This window comes from Salmo salar, chromosome 14, assembly GCF_965601325.2.
Source record: "Salmo salar chromosome 14, fSalSal1, whole genome shotgun sequence".
NCBI classification, from domain to species: domain Eukaryota; kingdom Metazoa; phylum Chordata; class Actinopteri; order Salmoniformes; family Salmonidae; genus Salmo; species Salmo salar.
The window spans coordinates 32,962,313-32,987,937 of record NC_138304.1 but is presented as its reverse complement, the minus strand read 5'-3'; the positions used below and the strand labels follow the sequence as shown (position 1 = coordinate 32,987,937).

At 43.0% G+C, this 25,625-nt stretch overlaps 1 protein-coding gene across 4 annotated transcripts in view; it reads right to left on the bottom strand.

Annotated features, from left to right (window-relative positions):
* LOC106569131 (dystrobrevin alpha) overlaps nt 1-14,516 on the bottom strand; it is a 37,567-nt gene extending 23,051 nt beyond the window's left edge. For 3 of the 4 annotated variants that reach the window (XM_082960912.1, XM_082960914.1, XM_082960915.1), the window contains exons 1-10: nt 12,432-12,672; nt 9,086-9,153; nt 8,679-8,759; nt 7,435-7,648; nt 5,226-5,311; nt 4,486-4,640; nt 4,164-4,269; nt 3,574-3,740; nt 3,098-3,222; nt 1,324-1,407 (exon numbers count right to left, since the gene is read on the bottom strand). In XM_082960912.1, the coding sequence (XP_082817038.1) occupies nt 1,324-1,407; nt 3,098-3,222; nt 3,574-3,740; nt 4,164-4,269; nt 4,486-4,640; nt 5,226-5,311; nt 7,435-7,648; nt 8,679-8,759; nt 9,086-9,153; nt 12,432-12,448 (1,103 nt within the window). In that variant the 5' untranslated portion in view covers nt 12,449-12,672. Of the gene's footprint in view, nt 1-1,323; nt 1,408-3,097; nt 3,223-3,573; nt 3,741-4,163; nt 4,270-4,485; nt 4,641-5,225; nt 5,312-7,434; nt 7,649-8,678; nt 8,760-9,085; nt 9,154-12,431; nt 12,673-14,285 lie in introns of those variants that run through there. The other variant, XM_082960913.1, reaches the window with a different exon arrangement.
* Between the last annotated feature and the right edge of the window lie 11,109 nt (nt 14,517-25,625).

Here is a 25,625-nt window from a genome sequence, read left to right as displayed (position 1 = left end):
TCCCTACAATAGAGCACTACTTGAGACCATTTACATTTACGTCATTTAGCAGACGCTCTTATCCACAGCGACTTACAAATTGGTGCATTCACCTTATGATATCCAGTGGAACAACCACTTTACAATAGTACATCTATATCTTTCTTGGGGGGGAGGGTAGGGGGGGAGGGTTAGAAGGATTACTTAATCCTATCCCAGGTATTCCTTAAAGAGGTGGGGTTTCAGGTGTCTCCGGAATGTGGTGATTGACTCCGCTGTCCTGGCGTCGTGAGGGAGCTTGTTCCACCATTGGGGTGCCAGAGCAGCGAACAGTTTTGACTGGGCTGAGCGGGAACTGTGCTTCCGCAGAGGTAGGGAGGCGAGCAGGCCAGAGGTGGATGAACGCAGTGCCCTTCTTTGGGCGTAGGGACTGATCAGAGCCTGAAGGTACGGAGGTACTGAGGAGACCAGTCCTGGCCATGGTCAAAAGTAGTGCACTATATGTAGGGAATAGCATGTCATTTCGGACCCAGCCTCTATCCATTTGAATTAGTTCACGTACGCATTTGAGCCACCTGTCACGCCCTGATCTGTTTCACCTGTCCTTGTGCTTGTCTCCACCCCCTCAGGTGTCGCCCATCTCTCCCACTTATCCTCTGGGTATTTATACCTGTGTTTTCTGTCTGTCTGTGCCAGTTCGTCTTGTTTGTCAAGCTTACCAGCATTTGTCCTGTCAGCTCCTGTCTTTCCCAGCCTATATTTTTCTCGTCCTCCTGGTTGTTGACCCTTGCCTGTCCTAACCCTGTACCCGCCCGCCTGACCACTCTGCCTGTCCCTGACCCTGCCTGCCGTCCTGTACCTTTGTTCCTACTCTGGATTATCGACCCCTGCCTGCCTTGACCTGTCGTTTGCCTGCCCCTGTTGTTACAATAAACATTGTTACCTCACACAGTCTGCACTTGGTCTTACCTTAATCCCTGATACCACCAAACCATTCTCCAAGGCAGTACGCCCACTTGGGTCACTTACCCCCTTTCCTTTGAACAGATCTGAAGCAGCCCTAGCCAATGTTTTTTTTCTGCTCAACTTCATTATTCTTGGTACTATAAGGCAAGCTATTTACACCAGACAAAAGAGTGAGACAACACAAACCTCCACAAGTTAGCTGCATACATCCAAACACGTTTAGAAAAATAAAGATTGGTTAGTAGGATTCATACTGACGTGTGGATTTTAAGGGGGCTTAGAGGTGTTCATTTTCATGACAAATGAATCTGTCTTTGAAAATTCTGCATACCCGGCATTATTGCAGTCTTTCTGACTGATTTCATATCAGATACTCACTTCTTAGTGGAGTAAGGGTTCCCTGACGTGGGCATGGAGTGGGAGAGCATGAAGTCATTGGTGCTATTCATTGGTCTGGGAGGCCTGTAGTGCAGGAGACAAACATGATCATGTTCAAACAGCCATCATCATATGGAAGAGAAGCAACTGTCGCATAACTCTGTGTGTGTGTGTGTGTGTGTGTGTGTGTGTGTGTGTGTGTGTGTGTGTGTGTGTGTGTGTGTGTGTGTGTGTGTGTGTGTGTGTGTGTGTGCGAGATCTTAGAGGGCCGAAAGAGCATTGAATGGGGCTGGGGAGTCGGGACACAATAGCTGCAGTTTCTGATTGTGACACGTCACATAAAGAATGTGTGGGTGTGGATTTCCTCCTCACTCATCCGAAGGTCATTAACTCCTCATAATCTTATTGTTTACATGACCTAAAAAGGTATTCACATGTGGCGCAAAGGAGGGACGGGATAATTGATGCAGAAACCTGTAGTGAACTGCACACAAGTTGGTTGTACTAAAATTAAGGTGCCACTTTGAGGAACTACAGGGCATAGTATATAAGGCTTGACCCTGGAGGATTAACATGATCTGATTAAACAACAGACAAAAGAATATGGCACTAGCTACTAGTAATATAATACTGTCACGTCCTGACCAGGTAAAAGGGTCATTTGCCATAGTAGAATGGTCAGGGCGTGGCAGGGGGGTTGTTTTGTGTGTTTTGGGGTTTGTTGGTTTCTAGGGGAATGTGTTCTAGTTTTCGTTTTCTATGTTTCGTTTTCCAGGTTTGGCCGAGTATGGTTTCCAATCAGAGGCAGGTGTCTTTCGTTGTCTCTGATTGGAAGCCATACTTAGGCAGCCTGTTTTTCTTTGGGTTTTGTGGGTGGTTGTTTTCCGTATTAGTCTGTGTACCTTACGGAACTGTTTTGTCGTTTGGTTATTTTGTTCAAGTGTTCTCTTTAAATAAACGACGATGAGCACTATACACGCTGTGCCTTGGTCTGTTCAAAACGACGCCTGTGACAAATACACTACCTTCTATAGTACTTGAGTTGATCTAATTAAAAGGAATAGCAGCATATTCTACATATTCTAGCAAGTATTCAAAGCAAACTTACCAAGTGTCTCTATTTTGCAGCAAGAAAAGAACAAAGAGATTTGTTACAATCACCCATGCATGCACTTCAACGGCCACAGTGAGTGGTACAACTGAATTCACTTTCACATGAAAATAATCTACGTAGGTGTCAAAATCAATATTTGTCTCAGATTCTCAGCCCTTAGAATGCATTGCCACTCTTTTCCACACTACAGATTAGACATCTGACTAGGGTTGCTAAATTCTTGGAACTTTCAATAAATTCCCTGGTTTTACAGAAATCCTGGTTGGAGGCTTACATTTCCTGCTTATTCTCTCCTGATTCCGGGTATCTTCAAACAGGGATTTCGGGAAAACCAGGACATTTACTGAAAGTTCCCGGAATTTAGCAACCCTACATTTGACTTGGCTTAGCTGTTAAGGGTTGGAAAAGTAATGCATCAAAGATATACTGTAGCACTACAAGACCTTGGCTTCATATTGTCATTGTTGATTTCCAGAACACACACAAAGAAAAATGGAGCAAAGATGAAACATCTGTTTTACCAATTGTGGTTATTACTTTGGGGATACAGGGCTGTAGTATGGGATTATGGGATGGATCTGAAATTGACTGGAATTTAAAAGGATGACTGTGGTCTTGAATACAAGTGATACTGTATGAATAGAATAGCCCCATACTTACACAATGTGGGCTAGGTTCAGAGGTTTTTCTGGCATGTCAGGAAACATGGGGTGTAAAGGTTCTCTGCTGGATGCACAGCTCAGTGACTTGCTGAGAGCATTAGATAACTTCTTAGCAGGCGATTTCTGGGAGAAACACAAACATATGCTATGTATGATTTCAGAGGGCAAGAAGAGGTACTTAAAGCAGAGTAATTACTTTCAAAATATAATATAGGATGAGATGCCACTGACCAAAATGTCACAGCACAAACAGTACAATCCATATCTAAAATGCATTTCTCCACTGCCCATCCATATCATTTAAATGTATCTGGCCACATGTAGAACATCAGAGATCAAGGGAAATACACTGCATGTAATATTCATTGCCACAGGTAAGGGAATCAAATCACCATCTCATCATCATCCCCATAGTACTGTATTGTGTTGGGTGAAGCTGAGCAGAAATCGCTGGCTGGCTGGCGTCCCCCTTACCCATGACGTGTACTCCTTCATTTGGTGTTGGTTGCTATGGGAACCGCTGGCATGCCCCCTCCAGAAGCAGTCCTGACAGAGCTGGTAATTATGACATTGTTGGCAGCGGTAGCGGAAGCCCATTATACTCTCACTGTGGCAGTAGGAGCACTCGACCGGGTGGAACACTGCAGGGGCGGAGGGGGCAAGGTGGGGGGGCACACACACCAACATGTGCATGCATGTCCACATACACACATACCACAAAAGTTGTTAATACAAACACAAATTGGTTTGCAACTGATATCTTCATATAGGACAACAGCACTGGGATGTTTTGCAGGTCTCTCAGACAGCGTTCTTCAAATAAAGGAGGGTGTTCTGTGAATATCAGTGTGTGTGTGTGAGACTAATGACTAATTCTGTACCTTGTCAATCACGAGGGATTGGGCAGGGTGATGTGATGGTGGAAGTGAGTGTATGTATGTGTGTGTGTGTTTGAGCAAGTGTGTCTACTGTGTGGTGACTCAATGTGATGGTGTGAGACAAAATTCATACCCAGTGCTACCCAAGAACGTGTTAAATATGCCGTGGTAGCGGTGGTGGCTCACCATTCTCCACATTAGCCAAGCGATGCATGAGTGGTAACCACACCAGACACTGAGGAGGAGGATCTGACATCATCGTGTCCAGGAATGTGTTGAGGGAGACCTTTTTCTGTCGACATGCAGTAGAGGACAGGGTTACACATCACATACAGGTTATGCATATGGGGTAGCTAGTACTACAAAGAAATATAGTTTTATAAAGGATGTTTTATACACAATTACAACAGCCATCCAGTCTCTATACCTATAGTGTGTTATTCATTCATTCATTCATTGATTTACTTGAAAATGTATGTTAATTTTCAGTGTAGTTGGGGACTCTTACCTGCTGTGCAAAGCAGGTTCTTGTGGCTTGCTCAGTATAGCCAAAGGAAGGCCCCTCAAAAACAGTCATTGGCAATTTGAGAACCTCCCTCAGAAACTGGTCGAATTGGGAGTATACCATTATGCCACCAGGGTCTGATATCTGTGAAAAAATATCTGGGCAGAAAATGGGAGGGGAGGCATTACTGCAAAATATATATAAATAATTTATCAAATTAATTGTCAGCTGTCACCATTGTTAGCTAATTGCAGCATTAGACAGTGCAATCATGCTGTGTATTGCATTTACAAAGAACAAAAACAAATTAAAGCTGTGTAGCAATACACAGTAATTACCACAAAACATAAGCTAAAATACCCTAACCTTCCATTTACTTTCCCCATGAGTTGCTGCGGCTGTCTGATGCACTAGATTTGGCGGATTATGTAATAAACCCTATCCTTCAGATTATAAACAATGACTTCTCCCAGCAGTGGAGAGTTAAGGGCCACTGTTCTCTTTTTCATCTAGGAACAATAGTGCAGGCAGACAGACTTCAAGGAAAAAACCCACTGGAACCAAAATGTGTTGTATCACTAAATTCCTCGATAGAGAGACTTCACTGACTAAACACATTTTAAATTGTGCAGGATAACTATTAAGAAGTTAACAAAAAGCTAACATTGACAATTAACTCTCTGCAAATGGTTAATTCTCTCTCTAATGTATTATTCTTAACAAAGATGAACGGGTGAGCTTACATCTTAATTTATCCAAAATCTTTCCTCCGCAGATGGTTGCCAGGGCCATCTTCACAACAAAGACAGACATTTTTCCGAGGCCTTCCCTAAAAGAGGAAATGTGTTTAGTATTTGTATACTTGTATAATTTGAACAGGTCAAGAATATACAGTTTGAGAATAATACTTGCAATGATTTAAACATTTTAACATTAAAATGACACTTCAGGATTTTATCTAGTTCCCCAGAGTCAGATTAACTCGTCAATACCATTTTTATATCTCTGCGTGCAGTTTGGATGAAGTTGCTAACTAGCGTTAGCATAATTGCTAACTACAATATATAAACAAAAGTACGTGGACAACCCTTCAAATTTGTGGATTCAGCTATATCAGCCACACCCGTTGCTGACAGGTGTATAAAATCGAGCACACAGCCATGCAATATCTATAGACAAACATACTGAAGAGCGCAGTAACTTTCAACCTGGCACAGTTTTAGGATTATATATATATATATATATATATATATATATATATATATATATATATATATATATATATTTAAACATATATATATATATATATATTAAATCGTCTGTCCTTGGTTCCAAACTTCCTCTGGAAGCAACATCAGCACAAGAACTGTTCGTCGGGAGCTTCATGAAATGGGTTTCCATGGCAGAGCACCCCACACAAGCCTAAGATCACCATGCGCAATGCCAAGCGAAGGGCTGGAGTGGTGTAAAGCTCGCAGCCATTGGACTCTGGAGCAGTGGAAACGTGTTCTATGAAGTGATGAATTACGCTTCACAATCTGACAGTCCAATGACAAATCTGGGTTAGGCAGATGCCAGGAGAACACTACCTGCCCCAATGCATAGTGGCAACTGTAAAGTTTGGTGGGAGGAGGAATAATGGTCTGGGATTGTTTTTCATGGTTTGGGCTAGGCCCCTTAGTTCCAGTGAAGGGAAATCTTAACGCTACAGCATAAAATGACATTCTAGATGATTCTATGCTTCCAACTTTGTGGCAACAGTTTGGGAAAGGCCCTTTCCTGTTTCAGCATGACAATGCCCCCGTGCACAAAGTCCATACAGAAATGGTTTATCGAGATCGGTGTGGAAGAACTTGACTGGCCTGTACAGAGCCCTGACCTCAACCCCATCGAACACCTTTGGGATGAATTGGAACGCTGACTGTGAGCCAGGCCTAATCACCCAGCATCATTGCCTGACCTCACTAATGCTCTTGTGGCTGAATGGAAGCAAGTCTCTATAGCAATGTTCCAACATCTAGTGGAAAGCCTTCCCAGAAGAGTGGAGGCTGTTATAGCAGCAAAGGGGGACCAACTCCATATTAATGCCCATCATTTTGGAATGAGATATTCGACGAGCAGCTGTCCACAAACTTTTGGTCATGTAGTGTAGCATTAGAGCAATGACTGGAAGTCTATGGTAACTGCTAGCATGCTAGTACATACCATAGACTTCCAGTCATTGCACTAACCGTAGTTAGCATTGGTTCACAAAACGATATTTAACTTCCTTCATACTGGATTCAGAGACATAAACATGGTATCCATGAGTTCATCTGACTCTGGGGAAGTAAATAAAGGGCTTCATTGCCAAAATCCTGAAGTATCCCTTTAAGTTGCTCTTATACCTGTGCAACCTGCCTGGGGCGGCAGGTAGCATAGTGGTTAGAGTGTTGGGCTGGTAACTGAAAGGTTGCTACATCAAATCCCTGAGCTGACAAGGTAAAAATCTGTTGTTCTGCCCCTGAACAAGGCAATTAACCCACTGTCCTAGGCTGTAAATAAGACTTTGTTCTTAACTGACTTGCTTAGTTAAATAAATAAAAAATAATGCTTAAAACAAGCAAAAAGGGCCCAATTGGATTTATCTTCACTATATAATTTTTATTGTTTACTTTCTCTTGTCTTTCATCAGAAGTAAAGATGAACCAATGGCACAAGAACATTGTAAGACCATTGCATCGTTATAACATCAGTCAGTCTGGACTTCCATTCTCCCATGAAAGACTGTGTGTACTGCTCTTTCGGCCCTCTGAGATCTCGAGACACACACACACACACACACACACACACACACACACACACACACACACACACACACACACACACACACACACACACACAGAGAAAAAAACGTCCCATCATCATGCTCAGTGAACGTCCCACAGTAATGAGGGGATGGTGGATACTCACGGGTCATAGGCAGCCAGGAGAAAGTTGAGTAGCAGACTGATGGACTGTTCCACATTGATCTGGTGTGTGGTGGGCATGCGCTTGTTGAGCTGGTAGAAGATGGTCGATAGTATTGCTTCCAGGCGAGCCACAGTGAACTCTGTGTTGAGGTCCATGGTGTTCAGGCCGTTCTCTCTGAACGCCTCGATCACGTTCCAGATGTCCACCAAATGGACTGTAAAATAACAGAATGGAATAGAATCCAATAGAAATGCATGGACACTGTTCTCTTTTAGCAGTCATTTTTTAAAGACAACTTTATTAATATTACTATCAAACTATCAACTTTATTACTATCAAACACAGGATATCACACCATACTCACAACTATTACTATCAAACACAGGATATGACACCATACTCACTACTATAAGTATCAAACACAGGATATGACACCATACTCACTACTATAACTATCAAACACAGGATATGACACCATACTCACTACTATAACTATCAAACACAGGATATCACACCATACTCACGACTATAACTATCAAACACAGGATATTCTACCATACTCACGACTATTACTATCAAACACAGGATATTCTACCATACTCACGACTATAACTATCAAACACAGGATATTCTACCATACTCACGACTATAACTATCAAACACAGGATATTCTACCATACTCACGACTATTACTATCAAACACAGGATATCACACCATACTCACGACTATTACTATCAAACATAGGATATTCTACCATACTCACGACTATAACCATCAAACACAGGATATTCTACCATACTCACGACTATTACTATCAAACACAGGATATCACACCATACTCACGACTATTACTATCAAACACAGGATATTCTACCATACTCACGACTATAACTATCAAACACAGGATATTCTACCATACTCACGACTATTACTATCAAACACAGGATATTCTACCATACTCACGACTATAACTATCAAACACAGGATATTCTACCATACTCACGACTATAACTATCAAACACAGGATATTCTACCATACTCACGACTATTACTATCAAACACAGGATATCACACCATACTCACGACTATTACTATCAAACATAGGATATTCTACCATACTCACGACTATAACTATCAAACACAGGATATTCTACCATACTCACGACTATTACTATCAAACACAGGATATCACACCATACTCACGACTATTACTATCAAACATAGGATATCACACCATACTCACGATTGCATTTCTTCTGAACGAATCTGAGTTTGGAAGCAGTTCTATACGTGGACAATCTTATGGAATCCAACTCTTGCGCCCCTGTAGGAAAAATACATTAATTGTGAAAGGCAATATGACAGACAGTAACACAGGAATGCTGCTGAGGATAGACTGTGCGGAGCTCTTGGGGGAAAAGTGTTGCTCATAGGCTATTCATGTGGACATTAACACTAGATGTCTGTCTAGTTTTCCCAATGAACGCTGTTCTTCTGTATAGGCCTATACTGGATGCTAACGATATTAATATTTTGTAGAAGTAGCCTAGTAAATGACTTGGTAAATGTCATTAATAACATTATTATGTATACTATAGTTATAATAGTTTGAATGTGTGTCTCTCTTTAGAGATGGCCCTGGACACTTACGCATCTCTGCGAACAGTTGTCGTCTCTCCGCCATGATGTCGCCACTCCTCCCACGATCTTCAATCATTCTGATCAGAAGGAGAGGAAAACAGACTGACTATTCATTAGTAATGACTTAGCAGGATTACACCTACTGGGCCATGACAGTTTACTTTCTAATAGTGATACCTTTGTAATGGATGAATGTGTGCAGCAAAAAATTGTGTGCAGCAAAATATAGTGCTTCCCAGGTAATCAATTTGCCACTAGAATACATGAATGTGACACTACTAACTCAACAACTTGTTAGTAGTTGTAGTATTATTCACATAGTAGTGCTACTGCTCAGCTGCAACTTCTATCATGTAATGTACGTCCTACGGTCCTACTGACTCGATGCATTTAGTGAGCTCTCAGTACAGAGTTAAACACACTATTCAACAAGCGCAACACTATCCCCTTGGCTATCACCACCATTACACTCTACATACTGTATCATCATCCACTTGATGTCACTATCCACACACTATTTTCTAAATTCACTTCCTTGCCTGAATCCGCACAGGATACTGTATCAGTAGTTCCTAGAGGCCATCACCAAACATCATCTGTAAAATTACTGACACTTAGGGTCATTCTTTTCATCAATGCTGAGCATTTTTGACCTCCTCACACTGCCCATCTTCACTTGAATAAATGGTGGCATGCATGACCAGTGTTTCCTCTATATTTATTTAAATTGTGGCCGCCACTCCAAAAAAAGATGATGTAAAATGTTTTCATTGTAAACTTAAACAACTAAAACCAGATATACTGTACAGTATGTAGAAAAAAGTATGGAGCTATGCATTTTTAAATAAGGTCATCTTTGAGAACTAACAAAACTGTCCAGTGTTTCCAGATTCCTATGAAATATGACCTATAATTACCTACAATATGAGTGAAATAGTTTTCCTTCCAAAAACTGGTAAAGTATGTTAAAAAGCAGATTTTCTATGTCGGAATGGTATGGGTGTACCCCAACAACAGAATGGTGTGGGCATATATTGGTCATTAAAAATATTAACACAGTAGACCACTGATTGGCCAGCTCATTCTCCCCAAGACCACTGATTGGCCAGTTTATCTTCCTCAGGAGTATGACATCATATTCTATAGCCTTAGTCACACTGCAGGACTTAATGCTCAAATCCGTTTTGTTTTTCAAATCCATTTTGGAATATCGACTGTCCAAATGGCAAATTACAAGTGACAAATGGGATTTGTGTGTGTTCAGACAACAGTTATTTGCTGACATGGCTACGCTAGTTGTCAGAGTAATGGCGGGTGTGTGCGCAGTGTTGTAAGCTGATTGGTGGTGGTGCTCGTGTTTCCTATCACTCAGAAGTTCTGTAGCAAACTAAGGTGACGACAATGCCTGCCATGGACGAGTCCCAGTTGCTTGAATGTTCAAAATCAAAGTATAAGAACACTTTTAAAGCCTCAAAGCATAAGATGATCCAACTTTCAAAATGAGTCATTTTTGTCTAGCCACAGCAGTCAAGTAGCTAGCTAGGTAGCTGTTTAGCTTTCTAGCACATTAACTAATTTGTTTGTAAACAATGAACAAGCTAGTTAGCTACCACATGTTCTTGTCAAACTGTCAACAGAGTAACTAGCAAGCAACAAGATATGCCAAATAACAGTCTAAAACCCACTTTAGGGCAAATAAATCAGATTTGACCATTCAGACACAAGCCGTATGGCCAAGAATCAAATTTGTATCTGATTTCAAAAGAACCTATGAAAGTGGTTTGAAATGTGGCTTGAAATATACAATTCCATGTGCTTTTTGGTTGTTCGGAATGCAGGAAAAAGAACAGATTCAAGTCGGATATGCCAAAAAATTGGATTTGAGTCACTTTAAACTGCCAATGTGAACAAGGCTTAAGAGGAAATAGCATGCATTTTTTAAACGGTCTGTTTGAGATACAAGTTTGAGATGGGGTTCGTCTCCAAGTTATGCTTTGGCCACAAATGCGAGTATAGGTCAACAACGTTATTTGGATATGAGTTAACAGAATATTAACTTTTAAAAGTTAGATTTTCACTGGACAGTTACTTCAAAAGTCCAAATGTGTAGAATTGCAGGAAATTAGCTTTAACTGAAAATGTTCTCTCAGCACCATGATTTTTTGTTGTTGTAGAATTACAGGAAACTAGCTTTAAAACTGTAAAATATTATCTCTGCCCCATGGTAATATGTGTAGAATTGCAGGAAATTAGCTTTAAAACAGCAAAAAACAGTCTGTGCAGCCAAGAGGGACTAGGGGAAATCCTAGGGGAAACACTGATGACAGATAAGTTCTTACTGGTTGACCTTCAGGACACAAAACAAATGTAAGTATGTAAACATAAGTCAGGCCATTGAAAAACTTGAGTGAGACAAGGAAGAGTGTTTCACAGGGGCAGGGGCAGAGTGGCAGAGCTAGCGAACGCTCACACCATGCCTCGCTGCACTGTCCAAGGCTGCACTGTCCAAGGGGTCCAAGTTTGTGGAGCAATGTTTTTCACCACCCTCTCGTCATGCATCTTCTCTTGAAGATCTAACAGGCACCATTCATGTTTGAATCAGGATTTGAATACATTGGAATTACAAATCGAATAAAACTAGAATAGAACTTGTCAATTATAAAATGAGAACAGAAATTATAAACAACTTTGACTCATTACACTCGTTCTACTAAAACTGGCCACTTTTCAACAAATAAGGCTTTAGAATTTATATAATTGAAAGGGATAAATATGCAAATATTATGCAGTGGCCTCAGGTTACATGCAGGAACTTCCAAATGTTTCATTACAAATTCTAATTCAAGGTACTGTATACAAACAAAAATGACAACAATTTTTCTGCACACAGATCCTTTTCTGCAGAGTTACGCCCTCTATGGTAACACTGGGTAAACTTGGTTAAAAAAATACTGCATTCACTAGACACTATATTTATACAATAAAGATGACTGTAAACAAAAATGATCTGTCTGTAATGTAGTTTTAGTTGAAGTAAGATACAACAATGTAAAACACTTTTCAGTTAATAATTAATGAATCATCCAAGAACAATCTACTGTAGATGTCTCATATACAGTAGTGCAGAAACACATAACTAACTAATAATAACATGTTAACATACTCAAACTCCCTTTTCATATCACAAAAGTAACAGAGACAAGTTCTTGTGCCAAGTATTTGACCTTACAAAGGCTATTTTTAAACTGTGAAATAAATAGCTAAGATTGACACAAACTACTATTCCCCTGGTGAAGATTGAAAACTACAAGCAACACAAATCAGGAGATGACAAACTTGTCAACGTTGAACGTACCCTTCAGAATGTACCATGTTCCTCTGTTTCCTTCTCCTTGTCTGTCTGTGTGCTACTCCAAAGGTTTGTCCTTCTTAACAACTGTAGAGTATAAAGCCCTCTCTACCAGGCAAGCACGACAACAAAAGCAGCCAGCCTCAGTTGGACGGTGGTTAGCTTAGCTACAGTCAGATATCTGAAATTAGAAACTGTCAGGACACAGCTTGTGCTGCTGCCTCTATCTTTAACTTCAAATGAGCAGGCTCCACATTCTTGTACAGATTTTCTGGCTCTCCAGTTGCAGTCCCTTCCAACCTCTCGCTTGGCGCCTGCCCAGCAAGCATTACTCTTGCTCTGTGCCAGTGTCAAATACACTCGCAGTATTAGAAAATAACTGCCCTGAAACGAGCAAATCATCGTACACCATAAACTAAACATTGCAGATGACTTGTAACTCTCCACCTCTGCCAGAATCAAACTGAGGCTATAAAGTCAGTTTCTCTCAGTGTTATTAAAATGATCACAATTATTGCTGCAGTGGATAGATAGACTCTCTTGCCCAGTTATTAACTGAGTTCCAGGCCCACTGAACCATTCCCTTATAAGTCCCTTATTTATATTATGGCTCTATTTTTACCACAGCCGAAGAAAGAAAAGCACAGGAGACTGTGGTGTTTTTCATTTATAGTCTTAAACTACTTGGATCAGGTTGTCATACAGTATTTCCGGGACACGAGCAGTTGCTTGAGTTGTGACCCTGCATTTCCCCATTGCAGACTGAGTCATAAGCTACATATTGCAGCTGTTCATGTATTTACTTTCATCCACTGATTGCCCAGTGTTATTTTTACATCATTAGAATATAATTGATGTTGGCATCTGATTTCCAACCACAGTGTAGAGCTGGGTGTAGAGCTGTCTACTTTGTTCAGTTATGAAGTTAACTGTATAGAAATCACCAATAACAACACCCATCACATATTGAAATTGTGTATTTATAGCAGCCTATATAGTCAGTTAATAAGAAGTCTAAACAGTCTTATGTTGTCTGTCTGGGAGTCTATTACACTGGACAGTGTACTGTCTCTGAGTTGCACCAGTCAGTTATCTGCGTATGGGGCCTCTGGCCTGGGCAGACAGCACTGAACTGGTACAACTCAGAGACATTGCAAAGAGGCCATGGGTCATTGCTCCACAAGACAAAAACTCATGAGTGTTCTTGACGTGTTTATGGTTGTTGTTCCTGAATAGAACTGTGTGGTTCCTGAACTGACACTGTGTTCCAACGTGAACTCCTTGGTGGAGGAAAAAAAAAAACTCTGATACTGGCAGCTTTACAGTGGTGATTAGTGAAGCTGCTTCAGGTAATCTCCGCAACAACAGAAACAACTGGATGGGTAGGAAATGTATGCGCTATATACCAAACTGTTGGTTAATGATGCCATTACAGTTTTACAACAAGCCATGATGGCCATGTCAATGACTAGATTATTTTATCTAGAATGGATCATGCTCAGCTCTAGTGTATTTCAGAAAGAATTGAGAAACAGTATGATATTTCATTGTTTTTTGTCAAACACACATGGTGAGTGAAGAAAGGCAACAGATGACAGATTTATATGCACAACGATTGCAAAATAACCTGTATCCCTGTAACGACAGAAGCATCTCTACAAATGAGCGATATAACGGTGTCATTTTTACAACATCCAAATAGTCAATAGTTTAACCCTATTAATTGGCATGCATTTTGCCTCGTGATACATTTTTTTCTCGATCTCACTAGTTCCCACTACACAGTAACTTGGATTTTAAACGAGTGATAATGTCGTTTCACTACCGATGTAGCAGTGCATTTGTGCTGTCTATACTTACCAGGACATCGAGGCATGGTCATAAAACTGCATTGTTTACATCCAGGAATTGAACTGTCAGCCGTATCTATATATATGATTACGATTCATTTAGATCAATTCACCATTACACCTAGAACGCTGCTAATCCTGTTATTACTAACGCTTTTTGCAGTGGTGCTGTATTAGAAATGTTCGCGTAACGTTAGCACTACCCAACATTTGCTTCGAGTATGTGGCCTCTGCCGATGACGTAATGCGGAATCTCTTAACTTGCGTCAGTGTACTCTTAACAAATGTTGAAGTTGACAAAAGAAACATATAAACACGTAATGATTCAATCCACCATGACTACAATGCACAGGAAGTATACGTGCGTGTCTGGAAACAATCCCCATCAAATTGTTTTATTATTATCATTATAAATACACCAAACTAAAAGTTTGGGAGACATAGAAATGTCCTTGTTTTTTAAATGAAAGCGCAATTTTTGTCCATTAAAATAACATCAAATTGATCAGAAATACAGACATTGTTAATGTTGTAAATGACTATTGTAGCCGGAAACGGCAGATTTTTTTATGGAATATATATGCTTACAGAGGCCCATTATCAGCAACCATCACTCCTGTGTTCCAATGGCACGTTGTGTTAGCTAATCCAAGTTTCTAATTTTAAAAGGCTAATTGATCATTTGAAAACCCTTTTGCAATTATGTTAGCATAGCTGAAAACTGTTGTTCTGATTAAAGAAGCAATAAAATTGCCCTTTTTTAAACTGGTTGAGTATCTGGAGCATCAGCATTTGTGGGTTCGATTACAGGCTCAAAACGGCCAGAAACAAAGACCTTTCTTCTGAACCTAGTCAGTTTATTCTTGTTCTGAGTTATGAAGGCTATTCCATGTGAGAAATTGCCAAGAAACTGAAGATCTCGAACAACGCTGTGTACTACTCCCTTCACAGAACAGCATAAACAGCGTAAACTGGCTCTAACCAGAATAGAAAGAGGAGTGGGAGGCCCCGGTGCACAACTGAGCAAGAGGACAAGTACATTAGAGTGTCTAGTTTGAGAAACAGACACCTCACAAATTCTCATTTGGCAGCTTCATTAAATAGTACACGCAAAACACCAGTCTCAACGTCAACAGTGATGAGGCAACTCCGGGATGCTGGCCTTCTAGGCAGAGTTGCAAATAAAAATCCATATCTCAGACTGGCCAATATAAATAAAAGATTAAGATGGGTAAAATAACACAGACACTGGACAGAAGAACTCTTCTCAAACTAGACACTCTAATGTACTTGTCCTCTTGCTCAGTTGTGCACTGGGGCCTCCCACTGACTGCTTCTTTAATCAGAACAACAGTTTTCAGCTGTGCTAACCTAACTGCAAAAGGGTTTTCTAATGATCAATTAGCGTTTAAAATGATAAACTTGGATTAGCTAACACAACGTGCCATTGGAACACAGGAGTGATGGTTGCTGGTAATGGGCCTCTGTACGCCTATGTAGATATAAACATAAAAAATCAGCCGTTTCCAGCTACACTAGTCATTTACAACATTAACGATGTCTACACTGTATGTCTGATCAATTTTATGTTATTTTAATGGACAATAAATGTGCTTTTCTTTCAAAAACAAGGACATTTCTATGTCAAGGGCATTGAAGATGAAACGTGGCTGGGTCTTTCAGCTTGACAATGATCCCAAACACACCGCCCGGGCAACGAAGGAGTGGCTTCGTAAGAAGCATTTCAAGGTCCTGGAGTGGCCTAGCCAGTCTCCAGATCTCAACCCCATAGAAAATCTTTGGAGGGAGTTGAAAGTCCGTGTTGCCCAGCAACAGCCCCAAAACATCACTGCTCTAGAGGAGATCTGCATGGAGGAATGGGCCAAAATACCAGCAACAGTGTGTGAAAACCTTGTGAAGACTTACAGAAAACGTTTGACCTGGTCATTGCCAACAAAGGGTATATAGCAAAGTATTGAGATAAACTTTTGTTATTGACCAAATACTTATTTTCCACCATAATTTGCAAATAAATTCATAAAAAATCCTACAATGTGATTTTCTGGAATTTTTTCTCATTTTGTCTGTCATAGTTGACGTGTACCTATGATGAAAATTACAGGCCTCTCTCATCTTTTTAAGTGGGAGAACTTGCACAATATTGGTGGCTGACTAAATACTTTTTTGCCCCACTGTTGTCACGCCCTGACCAGGTGAACTCGGGTATTTTGGGTCAGGGTGTGTCATGTTGGGTATTTTTCCTTGGTTTGCTTTCTATGTTTGCGTTATAGCCTTGTGTTAGCTCTATGTGGGTTATTTCTATGTTGGGTTCTGTCGATTCCCAATCAGAGACAGCTGTCGCTAGTTGTCTCTGATTGGGATCACATTTAAGTTCCTTTTTCCCCACGCTGTTTGTGGGGTGTTGTCTCTTTGTTTGAGCAAGTTAACGTATCGGCCTTGTCTTGTTTTTGTGTACGTGTTTATTTCGGTGTAAGAATAAACATGTGTTCGCTCCCAGCTGCGTTTTGGTCCGCTTCCTCAGCACCCGACGACGATCGTTACAACTGTATATATATATAAATATATATACATGTAATGCTTTTCTTAGAGAAGTGGAGGAGTCAGGCGCAGGACACAGGGATAAAGGTAAACAAAACGTGTTTACTAAAATTATCCATTAATCTTCTCATCAAAATACATAGTTTGGAAAAAACACCTCCAACTACATAAAACAGACAAACAATCACCGACAAGACAAACAGGAAATGCAGAGGTTTAAATAATGAACATAATTAGGGAAAATCAAAACAGGTGTACACAATAAAGACAAAACCAAACAAACAGTGAAACATCGATCGGTGGCAACTAGTAAGCCGGTGAAGTCGACCGCCGAACGCCGCCCGAACAAGGAGAGGGGTCGACTTCGGCGGGAGTCGTGACAGTACCCCCCCCCCCCCCCCCCCCCCCTGACGCGCGGCTGCAGCAGCGCGCCGACACCGGCCTCGGGGACGACCCGGAGGACGAGGAGCAGGGCGATCCGGACGGAAGCGGTGAAAATCCTGGATTAACGACGGATCCAGGATGTCTTCCGCCGATACCCAGCTTCGCTCCTCCGGGCCGTACCCCTCCCACTCCACGAGGTACTGAAGGCCCCCCGCCCGACGTCTGGAGTCCATAATGGCTCGTACGGTATATGCCGGGGCCCCCTCGATGTCCAGAGGGGGCGGAGGAACCTCCCGTACCTCCGACTGCTGGAGCGGACCAGTCACCACCGGCCTGAGGAGAGACACATGGAACGAGGGGTTAATATGATAATCAGGGGGAAGTTGTAACCTATAACAAACCTCGTTCAATCTCCTCAGGACTTTAAATGGCCCCACAAACCGCGGACCCAGCTTCCAGCAGGGCAGGTGAAGGGGCAGGTTTCGGGTCGAGAGCCAGACCCGATCCCCCGGTGCATAAACCGGGGCCTCACTGCGGTGGCTGTCGGCACTCGCCTTTTGCCGCCTGATGGCTCGTTGAAGACGTACATGGGCAGCGTTCCATGTCTCCTCCGAGTGCCGAAACCATTCATCCACCGCAGGAGCCTCGATCTGGCTCTGATGCCATGGTGCCAGGACCGGCTGATACCCTAGCACACGCTGAAAAGGGGTAAGGTTAGTGGAAGAGTGGCGTAGGGAATTTTGGGCCATCCACGCCCAAGGGATAAATGATGCCCACTCTCCCGGCCGGTCCTGGCAATAGGACCGCAGAAACCTACCCACCTCTTGGTTGACTCTTTCCACATGCCCGTTACTCTCGGGGTGGAACCCTGAGGTAAGACTGACCGAGACCCCCAGGCGTTCCATAAACGCCCTCCAGACTCTAGACGTAAATTGGGGACCCCGATCAGACTATATCCTCAGGCACCCCGTAGTGCCGGAATACATGGGTGAATAGGGCCTCCGCAGTCTGTAGGGCCGTAGGGAGACCGGGCAAAGGAAGGAGACGGCAGGACTTAGAAAACCGATCCACAACGACCAGGATCGTGGTGTTACCCCGTGACGGGGGAAGATCCGTCACGAAATCCACCGATAGGTGTGACCACGGTCATTGCGGAACGGGAAGGGGTTGTAATTTCCCTCTGGGCAGATGTCTAGGTGCCTTGCACTGTGCGCATACCGAACAGGAGGAGACATAAACCCTCATGTCCTTGGCTAACGTGGGCCACCAGTACTTCCCCGTAAGGCAGCGCACCGTCCGACCTATACCAGGATGACCAGAGGAGGGTGATGTGTGGGCCCAACAGATCAAACGATCGCGAACATCAAACGGCACGTACACGCGCCCAACGGGACACTGGGAGGGAGTGGGTTCTGCACGTGACGCCCGTTCGATGTCCGCGTCCACCTCCCATACCACCGGTGCCACCAGGCATGAGGCTGGAATTATGGGAGTGGGCTCTGTGGACCGCTCCTCTGTATCATACAGCCGGGACAGTGCGTCTGCCTTGACGTTCTGGGAACCTGGTTTATAGGAAAGAGTGAAAGAAAAGCGTGTGAAAAACATAGCCCACCTAGCCTGGCGAGGGTTCAGTCTCCTCGCTGCCCGAATATACTCCAGATTTCGGTGGTCAGTCCAAATGAGGAAAGGGTGTCTAGCCCCCTCAAGCCAATGTCTCCACGCTTTCAGAGCCCCGACAACAGCTAACAACTCCCTATCCCCCACGTCATAGTTTCGCTCCGCCGGGCTGAGCTTCTTCGAAAAGAAAGCACAGGGGCGGAGTTTTGGTGGGTTACCCGAGCGCTGAGATAGCACAGCCCCTATTCCAGCCCCTATTCCAGCCTCGGATGCATCCACCTCAACTATGAACGCTAAGGAGGGATCAGGATGCGCCAGCACTGGAGCCGTGGTAAACAGAGCCTTCAGGTTACCAAAAGCTCTGTCCGCCTCAGCCGACCACCGCAACCGCACCGGTCCCCCCTTCAGTAAGGAGGTAATGGGAGCTGGCACCTGGCCAAAGCCCCGGATAAACCTCCAGTACTAGTTGGTAAACCCTAAAAACCGCTGCACCTCCTTTACCGTGGTTGGAGTTGGCCAATTACGCACGGCTGAAATGCGGTCAGTCTCCATCTCCACCCCTGACGCAGACAAACGGTACCCAAGGAAGGAGACGGACTGTTGAAAGAACAGACATTTCTCCGCCTTGACATAAAGGTCATGCTCCAACAGTCGACCAAGCACCGTACGCACAAGGGACACATGCTCAGTGCGGGTGGTGGAGTATATGAGAATATCATCTATATACACCACTACACCCCGCCCGTGCAGGTCCCTGAAGATCTCATCCACAAATGATTGGAAGACGGATGGAGCATTCATTAACCCATACGGCATGACGAGGTACTCATAGTGCCCAGATGTAGTGCTAAATGCCGTCTTCCACTCATCCCCTACCCTGATACGCACCAGGTTGTACGCGCTCCTGAGGTCCAATTTTGTGAAGAAGCGCGCCCCAAGCAATGACTCTGTCATACTGGCGATCAGAGGTAGCGGGTAACTGTATTTCACAGTAATCTGGTTCAAACCTCGATAGTCAATGCACGGGCGTAAACCTCCATCCTTTTTCTTCACAAAAAATAAGCTCGAGGAGACAGGTGAAATGGAGGGCCGAATGTATCCCTGTCCCAGAGATTCAGCGACATATGTTTCCATAGCCGCCGTCTCCTCCTGTGACAGAGGATACACGTGACTCCTGGGAAGTGCAGCACCCTCCAGGAGATTTATCGCACAATCCCCCGGTCGATGGGGTGGTAATTGAGTCGCCTTGATTTTACAGAAGGCGATTGCCAAATCGGCATATTCGGGAGGAATATGCATGGTGGAAACCTGGTTTGGACTTTCCACCGTAGTGGCACCTAAGGAAACACCTAAACACCTCCCTGAACACTGACAGGACCATCCCTTGAGAACCCTCTGTTGCCACGAAATAATAGGATCATGAGAAGCCAACCAGGGAAGCCCCAACACAACGGGAAACGCAGGAGCGTCAATCAGAAAGAGACTAATACTCTCTTCATGACTCTCCTGCGTCACCATAGCAATGGGAACTGTGACCTCCCTAATCAGCCCAGACCCCAAAGGACGACTATCTATGGCATGTATAGGGAAGGGAACATCAACGGGAACAATAGGAATCCCTAATCTATTGGCCAAAGACCGATCTATAAAGTTCCCAGCTGCGCCTGAATCTACTAGCGCCTTATGCTGGGAATGCGGGGAAAACCCGGAAAGCTTATAGATAACCACGTAAGCAACAGGGGGGTCTGGGTGAGTCGTGTGCCTACTCACCTGAGATGAACCACCAGTGTTCCGCCTACCACCTCGACTACCTGGAAAACCTCCCCAGCACCGACCAGCAGTGTGTCCTCTGCGGTCACCTCTGGTGCATGGAACGGTTTCCCCTCCGGTCTCCCTAGTACCAGCCCCGCCCAACTCCATCGGTGTTGGGTCTAAGGGACTGGAGGATGGAACCAACGGACCCCGATCCGGACGTCCGCGGGAGGCCAGCAGGTTATCCAGCTGGATCGATAAGTCCACCAGCTGGTCCAGGTGGAGGGTGGTGTCCCTGCATGCTAGCTCCCTACGAACATCCTCTCGCAAACCACACTTGTAGTGATCGATCAGGGCCCGCTCATTCCATCCTGCACCAGCCGCCAGAGTTCTAAAATCCAGTGCAAACTCCCGAGCGCTCCTCATCTCCTGCTTTAAATGGAACAAGCGCTCTCCCGCCGCTTTTCCTTCTGGTGGATGATCAAATACTGCCCGAAAGCGGCGGTAGAAGTCCTCGTAGTTATCCCGAGTCGGGTCTTCCACCTCCCAGATGGCGTTGGCCCACTCTAGGGCTTTACCAGTCAAACAGGAGATGAGGGCGCTCACTCTCTCGCGTCCCGAGGGCGGCGGCCGGACAGCCGCCAGGTAGAGCTCCAGCTGGAGTAGGAACCCCTGACACCCGGCAGCTGCTCCGTCATACGCTCCCGGGAGCGAGAGCCGAATCCCACCGGATCCAGACGGCGGTTGGATAGTTAAGATCCAGAGGTGTGCTGGGCGGTGGTGTGGCTGGGTCGACGGGACATGCTTTCCTCTCCACTCTCTCCATGGTCAGCAGCACGCAATCCATGGCAGTCATTAGATCCTGGATCATATTCGCCTGCTGCTGAACGCGCTCCTCTATATGACTAGGAGAACTGGCTGCTCCTGCTGACTCCATTTCAGGTCGGTGATTCTGTAATGCTTTTCTTAGAGAAGTGGAGGAGTCAGGCGCAGGACACAGGGATAAAGGTAAACAAAACGTGTTTACTAAAATTATCCATTAATCTTCTCATCAAAATACATAGTTTGGAAAAAACACCTCCAACTACATAAAACAGACAAACAATCACCGACAAGACAAACAGGAAATGCAGAGGTTTAAATAATGAACATAATTAGGGAAAATCAAAACAGGTGTACACAATAAAGACAAAACCAAACGAACAGTGAAACATCGATCGGTGGCAACTAGTAAGCCGGTGAAGTCGACCGCCGAACGCCGCCCGAACAAGGAGAGGGGTCGACTTCGGCAGGAGTCGTGACAATACAGTACCAGTCAAAAGTTTGGACACACCTACTCATTCAAGGGTTTTTCTTTATTTTTACTATTTTCTACATTGTAGAATAATAGTGAAGACATCAAAACTATGAAATAACACATATAGAATCAGGGAGTAACCAAAAAAAGTGTTAAACAAATCAAAAAATATTTTATATTTGAGATTCTTCAAAGTAGCCTCCCTTTGCCTTGATGGCAGCTTTGCACACTCTTGGCACACTCTTTGTTGTTGTTGTTGTTGAAATGGTGAGTACTGATGAGAGAAATCTGCATATCACATCAAAATCAGATAAGAACAGAAATAGCAGCTTGGTTTATGTTCATCAGTGGCCACTGTCAGAGTAAGCTTTGCCTCTTTTTTAAAAGACAGAACATCCCCCTCAGATACACAGATAGAGAGGATGCAAAGGACAACAACATTGTGTTTTCCTCTGAAAGACCTGGTTATAGTGGTTCTGTTTGTCTTCTTTGATTGGTTGCAGGTGTGACTCTGGATGCACCTCCACCTGGGGTGTATTCACTAGAACCCTAATCCTAATTCTTACCCTGACCATAACCCTTACCTAACTTCACCCTAACCTTAACCCTTACCTTAACCGTTTAAAATCAAATCAAAATCAAATCAAATCAAATTGTATTTGTCACATACACATGGTTAGCAGATGTTTATGCGAGTGTAGCTAAATGCTTGTGCTTCTAGTTCCGACAATGCAGTAATATCTAACGAGTAATCTAACCTAACAATTTCAAAACAATTACCTTATACACACAAGTGTAAAGGAATGAATAAGAATATGTACATAAAAAAATATATGAATGAGTGATGGTATAAAACGGCATAGGCAAGATGCAGTGGGCATAGGCAATTTGCAGTTTACATTATAACTTCAATAGGGTGATATCAGAGTTGGGTCCACGTATAGACTTTTCTGTATTCATTAGGAACCAAACGAAAGCCAACAGAAGCAAACAGAATCAAACAAGGAAACAAGGAGGGACCTACCTGAATTTGTCCAATAGAAACTCTCGTTTTCGTTGCAAAACGTTTTCCGTTTGGAGTAAACAATTTCCATTGCAAAACGTTTTGCAACTGTTTTGTTGGCTTGCAACTGTTTGCTATGGTGTTCTTCTAAATGAAGTTTGCTCCTTGAGATAGTGGCAAACTTCAGTCACATTTGATAATCCTTTTCCAGTCTCTCTGCTTGTAAAGTGGTAATTGTATGTATTCTCAGTACAACTTGTAGTACAGAACACAGTGTGTATTTACTGATGTGTTTAATCAGGTTTTCTGGACATGACACTGGGATCAATTTTTGGTCCGGTTCTTTTCACTATTTACATCAACAATATTGGTTTATCTGTACAAAATAAATACAAATGAACCTGTATGCAGATGACACTGTGATGTATGCTAGTGCCCCCGCAGCTGACCAGGCTCTGTCAGAGCGTGAATCTGCCTTTATTACCTTACAGAAAGCCTTTGTTGAACTGAAATTGGTACTTAGTGCAGGTAAAACCAAGTATATGTTATTTTCCAAATCAAGTAAACATGTATCTGATGATTTATGCATGGGTACTTTGGATGGTGCCTTCATTGATCGCCCTGCTTATAAATATCTGGGTATCTGGATTGACGAAAAGCTATCTTTTAAAAAGCATGTTGATGAGTTAGTTAAGAAATTAATCATTAAAATAGGCTTCTTCTATAGTAACAGGTCCTGTCTTTTCTTAAATAGTAGGAAACAAATAATTTAGTCAACATTAATTCTGGTTATTATTATATGGCGATATCGTCTATATGAATGCTATATTGAAGCCATTTGAAGCATTTTATTATAACGCATTGCGCTTTATTACGGCCGATAGGTTCAGTGCACATAATTATGTTTTGTATCAGAAAGTAGGCTGGTCCTCCTTGAAGTCTCGTAGATCGATGCATTGCAGTATTCTTGTCTATAAAGCCCTCTTGCATAAACTTCTACCATATCTTACCTCATTGTTAACCTTCAAACATAAGTTACCAGACTCAGGGATGGAAAACCCTGGAGATCCTTTCAATCTCCACTGAGTTAGGTATATCTGCTTTTAGTTTTTTTGCGCCCCTCATATGGAATGAACTCCAAAAGTCCTTAAAGTTGGTGGAGTTGGTGCCTGTAGGTCAATTCCAGCTTGGTCTTATAGACCAGACATAACATAGTAAATGTACATCCGGGATACTCAAAATAGTATGATATTTTAAGTTTGGTATGGTTACATAAGACAATTGGTTACTTAAGCCAAAACCTAAAGTAGGGTGGTTGGGTGGATGTATAACACAAATGTCTAGTTACCCAAAGGTTGTGAGTTCGAATCTCATCATGGACAACTTTTGCATTTGAGCTAATTAACAACTGGGTGGGCGTATAACACAAACGTCTAACAACCCAAAGGTTGTGAGTTCAAATCTCATCATGGACAACTTTTGCATTCGAGCTAATTAGCAACTGGGTGGGCGTATAACACAAACGTCTAACAACCCAAAGGTTGTGAGTTCAAATCTCATCATGGACAACTTTTGCATTCGAGCTAATTAGCAACTGGGTGGGCGTATAACACAAACGTCTAACAACCCAAAGGTTGTGAGTTTGAATCTCATCACGGACAACTTTAGCATTTTAGCTAATTAGCTACTTTTCAACTACTTACTACTCTTTAGCTACTTTGCAACTACTTAGCATGTTAGCTAACCCTTCCCCTAACCCTAACCTTAACCCTTTTAGCTAATCCTTCCCCTAACCCTAACCTTAACCTTTTAGCTAACCCTAACCCTTTAACCTAACTCCTAAACTTAGCCCAAATGTCTAAGATTTACGTACAGAATAACACAAAATGCTCTGAGACCAGGTTTCCAATTTAGGCAGATGTTAGAGGGCCTCTGCTTCAGCACAGGAACCGGTACATCAAGTCACCAACAGGCTCCTGAACAGCTTCTATCCCCAAGCCATAAGACTGCTAAATAGCTAACAAAATGGCTACACGAACTTTTTTCACCTTTATTTAACCAGGTAGGTCAATTGAGAACAAGTTCTCATTTACAACTGCAGCCTGGTCAAGATAAAGCAAAGCAGTGCGACACACAATAGAGTTACACGTGGGATTGTTGACCCTTGTATTTTATTCTCTATGCACACTCACAGGACTCTACACACTCATGCACACTGACACTCCAACACACACACAAAACACACTTAATTTGCTCACGTGCATGTTACCCACACACACACTTCATTTGCTCACACACACGCACACACACTCACATACAATCATCATAAACGCTGCTGCTACTTTGTTTATCATATATCCTGATGTCTATTACTCCAGTATCCCTGCAATGGGATTGGAACTGACCCTGTATATAGCTTACTTACTTATTGTGTTCTTCTTATTTCTTTGTATGTGTGTGTTTTTGTTCTGCCTTATGTTATTTTTAGTACTACATTGATTGTTACGTGCCTCCTAAGAGAGGTAGGTGCAAGAGTCAGGAGCAGGGGTGCAAGGATTTCCAGAAGCACAAACGTTTATTAGAACGTCCCAAACACGACAACAACAGGTGGGGAAACACACCCAACGAAGTCGCCACACACAGGGAAATAAACGTAGCACATGGAGGAGAAACCTCTACTCCTAAATAAACTACAACGGTACAACACGACCGTGAGGAAAAAAAACCTGTGGCGCAAA